Genomic DNA, 10638 nt, shown 5'->3' on the forward strand with positions numbered 1-10638 from the left:
GGTGTGTTTACAGGCAACAAGGAAGGAACCAGTGTTTAGGGAGAAATCGAAGTTAGAGAGTGAGGGGAGATGATGGTAGAGGCAACCTGTTGGACAAGTTGGGATAGGATGATATCAAGCAGATGATATGATATTCTTGGAAAATCTCAAAGACTCATCTAAAAAGTTAGTTGAAACAATTAATAATGTTAGCAAAGTAGCCAGATATAAAGTAAATCCACATAAATCATCAGCATTCCTATATATCACAAACAAAACTTTGCAAGGATAATAAAAAAAAAAACATTTAAAATAACTCTAGACAGTATAAAATACCTGGGGGTACACCTGTCAAAACAAACCCAGGAACCATATAAACAAAATTATGAAAAACTTTTTATACAAATAAAATCAGATTTAAATAATTGCAGAGATATTGTTCAAGGTTAGGCAATGCCAATATAGTAAAATACATAATATGAAATACAATAATAATATAATATATAAAAATGACGATTTACCCTAATATATATATATACACATACATATTCAATGCCATCCCAATTAAATTACCAAAAAAATTATTTTACTGAATTACAAAAAAAAAAATTCATTTAGAAAAACAAAAAGACAAGAATAGCAAAGGAAATAATGTAAAAAAGTGTAAGGAAGGAAGGTTAGCAGTACCAGATCTTAAACTTTATCATAAAGTAGTAATTATCAAAACTAACTAGTACTGGCTAAGAAAAAGAAAGGTAGATCAATGGAATAGAATAGACATACAATTTACAGGAGTAAATAAACAAATTAATCTTATACTTGACAAGTGTAAATAAGATTTTGGGATAAGAATTCATCATTTGGTAAAAATTGCTGTGAAAACTGGAAAGTAGTATGGCAGAAACTGGGCATAATACTACATTTCACATCATTTACCAAGGTGAGGTCAAAATGGATACATGACCTGCATATCTTTATATCTCTTTAAAATCTCTTTAGATTTTACAAGAAAATTAGAACATGAAATATAGTACTTATCAGACTTGTAAATAATTTATGAATAAACAAAAGATAGAGAGCAAAATTAGGTATAAAATGGGTAATTTTGATTACATTAAAAAGCTTTTGTACAAATAAAGCAAATGTAACCAAGATCAGAAGGAAAGCAGAAAATTGGGGGGAAAACTTTTTTATAGTTTATCAGATAAAGTTTTCATATCTAAAATATATAAATAACTTTGTCAAATATATAAGAATACAAGTCATTTCCCAATTGATAAATGGTCAAAAATATGAACAGGTTGTTTTCCAATGAGGAAATCAAAACAATTTATAGTCATATAAAAATGTTCTAAATCATTATTAGAGAAATGCAGATTAAAACAACTTTGAGATATCATTTTATACCTACTATAGTGGTTAAAAAGAAGGGAAAAGTGACAAATGTTGGAGAGGATGTTGAAAAATTGGGACAGTAATTAATTTTTGGTGGAACTGTAAAATGATCCAACCATTTTGGGGAGCAATCTGGAATTACGCCCCAAGAGTTATTAAACTACCTATACCCTTTGACCCAGCAATACCACTACTTGGTCTATTTCCAAAGAAGATTGGGGAAAAGGAAAGTTTATAGCAGTTATCTTTGTGGTGGCAAAGAACTGGAAATTGCAAGGATGCCAGTAACTGGGTAATGGTATATGATTGTGATGGATGATAAGCTCAATGATTTTATTAAAAAACATGGAAAGACTTGAATGAAATAATGACGAGTAAAATGAGCAGACCCAGGAAAACATTGAATACGGTAACAGCAATATTGCTTTAAAACTTTGAGCAGATGTTATTTTGTCTTATAAATATCCAAATTAACTATAAAGGACATATGGAAGAAATAAGAATTGATAAACAGAAGTATGCATAGAACAATCTTACGTACACAAACACTCACCCACCCTTATTTCTGTCCAATGGTACACATCGGGGGGGGAGGGAAGAAAAAAATTAATTTACACAATTTTGTTGCATATTTGAAAGGAATAGTAAGTTGTGCATAGTAGATTTGCAGTTTCCTGCACAATTATCTTTTATTGTACTGTTATGGAAATGCTTGTTTTATTCTATGAATAAAAAATAAAGTAATTTTTAAAAAAAGTTGCATATTTTCTTTGGTAGAAGGACCTTCATCACTGGGAATGCCAATGATGTTCTGGATCTGAGTATATTGCTTTTCTTTTGCTATTAAAACATATATATAGTATATTCATACTTGGGCATATTTAACTTTTAGACCTTTTTCTATTATCCCTAATATGCAATAATTATGTGTTCTGTGTATCATATTATTAGTTTCGATCACAGAACATTTCTCTTATCATTTAAGTCAAATTGATATTTTAATTATAATAAAAAGACCTAAGGAAGTTAAAAAAAAAACAGTAAATGTAGAGAAGTTAGCCTTAGCAAGCACAAGGGCCACTTTTTCATCAGAGTCTGGAGTGAAGAAGGATATGAGGGTGGGGATGATGTCAGAGGGATATGAGGGAAAGGAGTGACTTTAGGGCCATACCCTCGATTTCTTTTCAGTAAAGTAAGAGGGGAGGCCCTCAACTGAGAATGTAAGAGGCAGTAGTGGCACTCCAAAGTTGACAAAGTTCTGAAGTTCTTATGTAGAATCTTTGCTTTTATTGGGCCCTTTCTGTGGCATTTGTTACTACAGCGACAGACATAATAAAGAGGTTCACTTCCAGGGAAACATGTGAATCAAAGCACATGGGGCTCAGAATATTATTTTCTTTGTATGGTTGTGTTTACTATAAATTATGGACCTGCATTGCAGAATTTGCTTGTTTTGTATTGCTAAAAACTCCTGTCCCCTTTTTCATTCATTCTTGAGTTTAGAGCCCACAAAGAAAATGTTTCACTTCAACAGGACTATTTGGTCAATTGGGGAATGTATTCAATAAATACTTTAATGATAACGTATTCTTTTTTCTGGTTTATATCCAGAAATGGGATCTGGATAGTCCATAGACCTCATACTGAATTCCAAACCACCTTGTTCTATTCCTACCTTATTTGGAGTTCCAGCTTTATAAACCAAATTACAAATATACATTTCCAGTTGTGCATCCAATGTTTGTTTAACATTTCTAATACTTGGTCAGAACTTTAAGACCTTAATTTTTCTAAGACTGTCCTAAGCATGGTCTATGCTTCCTTAGTAGTGTCTCATTTTTTTAAAAAATAAAATATTGCCAGAGTCATTAAATAATAAATTACCATTTATTTAACACCATTCCCCACTACTCTATAGCCACTGGACTTTTAGTAGTCCTCAAACAAATTCTGTACTTCTCTTACCTCCCCAATCCTCTATTTCTTTGCTTATCCTCTTTCCTCTGGCTGGAATAACTTTGCCACTACTATCTCTCAAACACACAAGTTCTATCTCATGTTTTAGTTGTGTACATATGCATGACCTACTTCAGAGTCTCCCTAGATTATAAACTCCTGAATAGACCAGATTGTGTCTCTACCAAAGATTTCACACACAATGCTTGTATTTTTCAAAAGGCTGAATTGTGTTTTCTCCTTCTACCTTCTCTATTTTTGGGGGGGGGGGGATACAGTATAAGGCAGAAAACAGTGTAGCCAAAAGATCAGTAAACTGGATGAGAATTCACTTATCACACTTATTTATAAGCATTTTACTGATTTTTTTTTCAATTTTTTTTCCAAGTTAGAATACATTTAGGTAGGGAATTTGCATTTTGTAATAATCACCCTCAATTACATTCTAATTTTTTTTTGTTTGAATTAACTTATTTTTTGGGGAGGAGGGCTCTATTCATTATGTGAATTTAAGAGTTTTTCAGTACAAGTACAACATTGCCTTTTAATGACTGATTTTAATCTATCTTCCATAGTTTCGTAAGCAGTTCATTTGACATGAATCCCTATTGTGTCTCATGAATTGGAAGAAAGTGCCATGTTCAAACTACTTACCTGAATTCGTAATTCAGAAGTTTAATAAAAATACAAAATGCTTTGTATAAAAAAAAGGTAAGCTTTTATCTGATAAATCAAAACTCTACTAGCCTTTACTGTTAAATATCGACAATACTGTACCACTGATATCTGCAATAAAATTAAGTTGCTGCTAAAATTCTAAATTGTCTCCTAAATAAAGATTAGATTTTGTTTAGTATGATTTTGGTGCTGTGTATTTTATGGCAGACTTTCAAAAACTGGAATCACAGGCTCTCAGAATTAGAGTTAGAAGAGATCTATGTGAGGTTTGTTAATCATAATATTTGTTTAATCAAATCAGGTAGCAGAGAATATAAAATATTTTAAGATATTTCAATTCTTTTTTTAAAAAGCAAACTTTACAAAAACTGAACACTTATTAACAACAAGGACAATGTTTTATTGAACAAATCTATGTACAGTACAAAAAAATTTCTTTAAATGAAACACTACTGTTGATTTATTGCAGTTCGATGGCTCAGTTTTAATTTGTACTCTTATAAAATGCAAAGTAAAATAATTTAACGTTCAACAAGGAAGCACAAATTTCCTTTCTTGCTGAATCTGTAATAATTTTTACAAATTAATAGAGCTCCAAAATGCATACATTGCATTTAGTCAATCAGAAAAGGTGTTATACAGTACCAAATAAATTAAGAAATAAACATATTACCCTTTTGGGGTTTTCATCCATACCACTGGTGTTAAACTAATAAAAATAAATGAGTACAGCTGAACCTTCAATGTGATTTGAAAACCACAATTTTAATGTTATAAATTATCCATTCAATTTATACAATTGGTAGTTCTTTTAAAAATGAATATGGCTAAATGCCCAAAGTACCAGTGTCCTTTCCCACACACATGCCCACTTTCAACATATTTCATAATATTTGAGCAGCAATATTTCATATTTGCTATTTGTTTAATCTTAAAGAACCTCAAGTAGTAAATTTACTCTCTGAAGCAAATTTTCATTTTCAAGAAGAAAAATAAATTTCAGCAATGGTCTAAAAAAGGTAAAATTCTATCCAATAAGACAAGAATATCTTTAGAACAGGATTAGGAAAAAACACAACAGGAAAAGAGAAATGGAACCAACTCCCTCACTTCTTCCCCACAGAAATCAGCACCATTGGAATTCTTTCGCAGAACTTTAAAAACAGTAACATGATTCTATATTTTATAAAAATGTACATGATACTAATCTGCACACTCTTAACAGGTGATTCTTTAAAATTCATATACCTAAGAGAAGTTGTATATAGGAAATGTGTTGACAGAAAGTTTTACAAAACTATTGTATTATAATACAACTCCCTCATTTGCCTTTTAAATATACCAATTAAACCTTCATATCTTTTAAGAATCTGAATTTTCTCTTACAGCAACAAAAGTATAAATTAAATCTCCAAACTGAAGCCAAATGACAAACAGGTTGGGAATGGTTCAAATTATTTTAAACTAGACATAACAAATTTCAATTGAAAATTGACATATAGCAGACATGATTTTAAAATGAGTTACACAGTTATTAAATAATTTTTTAAAAGTTAGAAACCTGATAACAGTTTGAATCTTGGTAACTAGATCTGGGGGAAAAAAGTATGAATTAAATTAAACAACATCCACATAAAATTGCTAACTTATATAAATGATGCCATTTCCAAGCAGATTTTATTATTAAATTATAATTTTTTTCAAAGTGAATTGAAATAGTACTTAATTAGAAGGCTTTTTTTGGTTAATTCTAAAAACAAGTTAACTAGAAACCTGAGAGTAAATGAATGATTAAAAAAAGCTTTTAAAAGTGTCTGAGACAAAGCTTGAAAACAAACAACAACAAAAAAAAACAGCAGGTGAAAATAATTGTAAATAGCTGAAAGTATTTTGTAGCATCTAACTTTCAAGCAAGTCACTACAAAAAAATCTATAGTTTATTAATGCACACAAATTGGTCATCCTAACTGGTAATCATGGTCTGCCAACAAGTAGAATCTCCTAATATTTCTTCTCTCCCCCCAGCCAAAAAAAAAGCAGCTAAACTTGGTATTTATTCTCACTGCTATCCATCTCTTTTTTTCTCCAATGTTAGAGCCCAAGTATTTAAGCAAAAAGTATTAAAAATGATTATACTCATGGAAACATAAAAAGATTCCTAATAAGCACATGGCGATGTATTAGGCTACTTAAGTCTACAGTTTAAAAAAAATGTAGATCAACATGTGGTCAAAGATATGTAACAAAGATATATATAATTAAACCTAACCCCAATGCAAATGTGAATTCCAGTGCTGTCCATAAAACCCTAAATTTAATTTCTATCGATTTTAATGCTCTTCTGTTACATAAAACAATTTGATATTGACAGTATAAGAAATAATTTTTGCACCTAAAATTAGGAAATACTTTCTGGATCACTTACATTAAATACTTGAGTCAGAAACACTATTTCTGTGAAGTCTAGTTTCAGTCTTAAAAAAAAAAATGTCCGAAGTTCTTTTCAAAGAACTTGATACTCTACATTTTATGTATCTGGGTTCGATATGTCCACCTGCCCTGAAAAACCAAGGCTTTTTTAAGAGAAATTTTATTTAAGATTTTTTTTTTTTTTGGTTAATGTATTTTGGGTAGGTTGGTTTCTGGCTTAGATAACAATATATAAAGGATAAGTCTGGCTGGGCATAGTGGTACAGGCTTGTAACCCCACCTACTGGGAAGACTGAGGCTGACAGATCTCTTGAGCTTGGGAGTTCTGAGTTGCAGTTAGCTATGAATTTTGGGTGTCTACACATTGTATGGCATCAGTGTTATGAGCCCCTAGAAATCGAGATGGGGAAGAGGGATCATTAGATTGCCTAGGGAAGGGTGAACAGGTACAGGTCAAAACTCCTGTATAGACAGTAGTGGGATCATGTTCATGATCCCGCACTTCTCTCCTGGATAAGTTACAAAGTCCTAGAACAAAAAAAATTTAAAAGAAAAATTAAAAGGATGTATGCAAGCTTCCATTAAATGAAAATAGTATTTGAAAGTATTATTTCTTTTAAAACTTTCTCTTACTTTAGTTGTTTATTGGCAGTTAAGGTTAAAACCTCTTCTAGGAAAATTAGTGGCCATTACTGTAATACCTATATTCTTATAGCCAAAATTCTGTTTAGAATTCTCCTTATTTTAGGATGTGATTAAAAAAAATTTCTAGTTAGAAAGCCCAAATTTATCATTATGTAATTAGTACTGGAGCATTAAATAAATGGTTTCTTGCCCTAATTCTATTTAATATATTTTTAAAGGTAACTTTTGTCTTCATAAGACATCATTTAGATAATTCAGACCATTCAATTCAATTCACACAATTCTAGGTATGTGTGTGTAATGCACAAAATATACACTTGAAACTTCAATTCATTGTTTTCAAGATTTTATTATTCTTTTGTTAGCCTTTGATTCTCATCTCCTAAGTTAATTTTGCAATTTTATATTAAAATTATATTAAAAGATAACTTGTCATTTAACTTCATTCTATACTGCAAAAGCAGAGAAATTTTATTTTGTTTTAAATCAAAAGTTTGGACACATTTTGGACCTAATTTCCTGGAATTTCATTTTAAAATTCTGATATGTCACCTGGCCAAGATTTTCTCTACACACTTTCATTTATGCTTTGTGGAAACAAGTTTTTTAAAAGTCATTCCCACAAACTTTAAGGGCTAACATGATAGTAAATCAAGGTGGGTTTTTTTATCTTTCAATTTCCAAGCAAATTACAATGTGCTATTAATGTCTTCAAATCATGTTTCATCAAGAAATGAAGGGCATTATTTGTACATGCATAAAAAGAAAACAAATACTGTTTGGAAAATAGCTTTCGAATTCCTTAAAATTCATGTTTTATTTTTATTTCTTTACAGATTGACATTATTCCTTTCTTTAAGGCCACAGCTACTTTTCTTCTTGGGTTGAATGCTTCTTCATGAGGTGTTAATAAGTTAAACTGAATGTGCTGCTGTGCTTTGATCATACACTTGTGTAGTGTGTGGTCTTCTGGATAACTGGTACTTTGGGATCTTTGCAGTAACCCTTCGGGAGTCAAAACCGGCACATCTCCTCTGTGAGTTCATTCTAGAAAATGTGCTTTTTCTTTATATTGTTCTTTAGTAATCTGAGACCACTCTATGATTAAGGCCAACTGGGAAAGAGCAAATTGATGATGCATTTTTTGTAGTGCTTTTTTTCACACCACTCCTTGATAAACTTTTCAGTAACATTTTATCAGGCACCTGTAAAGAAGAACATGCTTGTTAACTTCAGTTTTTTAATAGATTTAGTTCATAGGATCATACAATTTAGAGCTGGAAGTGACCTCAAATCTTATATCATCTAGTTGAAATTCCTCATTTTAAGATGGAGAGCCTACAGCCCAGAGATGTTAAGTAATTCACTCAAGGTCACACAGGAAGAGTAAGCAAAGCCAGCATTCAAACCCAGGGCTCTTGACTCCAAACTCAATGGTCTTTCCACTACATTCTTACTGTACAGCTTACAAAAAAGCAATTTTCCATCTCTCAATTTTTCCTCCATCTAGCAAAAATGTTTAAAAAATTTTTCAACTCTGGTAATGTTTTTCTTTTAAAGGTAGCATCTCACTAGCTTAGCTTTAAGTTCTTTCTCTCTCTTTTTTTTTTGGCTAGGCAGTGGAGTTAAGTGACTTGCTGAGGGTCACACAGCTAGTAAATATTATGTATCTGAGGACTCAGGTCCTCCTGAATCCAGGGCCGGTGCTGTATCTACTACACCACCTAACTGCCCCCAGCTTTATGTTCTAACGAGCAGGAATGCATTTATTTCTGTCATGATCACTCTTTAATTTCTTCTCATTTATGACACTAAAATGACATAATAACTATACTGAATGTCTTTACTTAATTTTTCGCTGTTACAACTCTATTTTTCACTTATTTACCTAACCCTCTCCCCTCCCCCCACCATTGTTATAAGACTTACTTTCATCATCTGAGTCGAATCCAAACAGCGTCTGACATTTCTTTTGTGCAAGGTGAGCCTCAAGTGCTTCTGAGTTACAGTAGATGGTCAAGCAGTTGCCACATCTAAATCTCTCTGATGATGTGCTATAAACACTATCTTGATCAGAATGGGCATCTACTTTATCAGTCAGAGTTTTTCTACGTTTTGGCATACTGATGTACCGTTCATCAAGATAACTGGGAGGCAATGGTCTCACATATGGCTTGGTTAAAATTAAACCATATGAAGTGTTTTCAGTTGGTGGATTTGGTTTGGAAGGTGACTGAGAGACTACTATTAGAGGACTGTGTTCCTGTGGTACTACTTCAACATTCTGTGAAATGGAACCATTTTCTGTCCTTGTTCCACTTGTCTCAATTTTCAGGGCAACATCTGATGAAACCAAAGATGTCTGCTCTGATTCACTGTGTCCATTGACTAACAGTTGGTCACTAATAACACTACTTTTTTCAGAATTTGGCTCTACAACAGTCATCTTTTGGTCTATGAAGCTTATAGCTGAAGCAGTGACATCAGAAGAATGGTCATTCCCATTCTGAACTACACTGTTTGTCTTCTTTTCAACACTTTGTATATATGTCTTTGGTTCTGTAGAATCTTTCCTTGATTTCCAAGTGGGAACTGGCAGATCAACAGTTTCCTTTTCACTACCAGATAAGTCCTTTTCCTGACTCTCACACTGAAGTTCTGTAAGAGTATCCAAAACATGTCTACTTGTTTCTGCAGAAGGTTCTGGTGTTAGATTTAAATAATGCTGAGCTTCATGTTCATATAGCAAAGGAAGCTCTTCAAAAAGCTCATGGCATTCTGGAAAATTACACTGAGCCTGAAAAACACTGTGACTTTTTGTATGCTCTGCAAGCTCAGTTGACAGCTTAAATCTCTGATTACAGGTAAAATGTAAACAAAAGTACACATTTGGATATATATGTCTCTTCAAATGATCTATAAAATGCTGAGAATCCTCAAATTTCCGCTGACAAAATCGGCACTTTCCTTTGTTCCACTTCATTATATGTTGTTGTACCTTCAAATCAGTTGGATGAGCTTTCCTTGCATGTTTATTCAGAAATCTTATTTTTTTAAATATTCTGACACATCCATTAGCAGGGCACTTGAAATTTTCTTGCTGATCTACAATATCCAGATCTTTTTGAGGGCAAACAGTTCCATTTATTTTATGAAGTACTGGAGTCTCTCGATTTAAATCATCATCATCAATACATCTGGGTAAACTTTCAGTGGTGAGAGGCTCTGGAGCATTATTTAGAGAACTATCAGGACTGCCATTTTTAATGACATCATGAGGTTCACACACAATATTTTTAGTCACTTCAGCCACTTGCTCAAACGTTTCTTCTTCCCTCTTTTCACTGTTATATGCAACAGGAGTTTCTACTTCATTGTCTTTAATATCTGAATTTCCATTTTCAAATGAAATGGAAGCATTAGAGCAATTTATTTGTTCTGTTGTAGGAATTCCCTGATCTTCCTGTTGAACTACAGCAAAGTGCTGCCTTTGTATTTTCTTAACATGATTCTTTAAATGCTTCAGCATAAGTCCTCTATTTCTAAATTTTCTAC

The 10638-nt window shown here is 32.2% G+C and overlaps 1 protein-coding gene across 1 annotated transcript; it reads right to left on the reverse strand.

Moving 5' to 3' along the window:
- Nucleotides 1-5867: 5867 nt before the first annotated feature.
- On the reverse strand, nt 5868-10633 carry LOC114051731 (zinc finger protein 654-like; the record flags this gene model as incomplete). The annotated part of the gene is made up of 2 exons (XM_027874171.1): nt 5868-8288; nt 9013-10633. Coding segments are annotated over 2 exons (1629 nt in total), but the record flags the coding sequence as incomplete, so codon positions are not given.
- Between the last annotated feature and the right edge of the window lie 5 nt (nt 10634-10638).

This window comes from Vombatus ursinus, unplaced genomic scaffold, assembly GCF_900497805.2.
Source record: "Vombatus ursinus unplaced genomic scaffold, bare-nosed wombat genome assembly UNPS02014805.1, whole genome shotgun sequence".
Taxonomy (NCBI): domain Eukaryota; kingdom Metazoa; phylum Chordata; class Mammalia; order Diprotodontia; family Vombatidae; genus Vombatus; species Vombatus ursinus.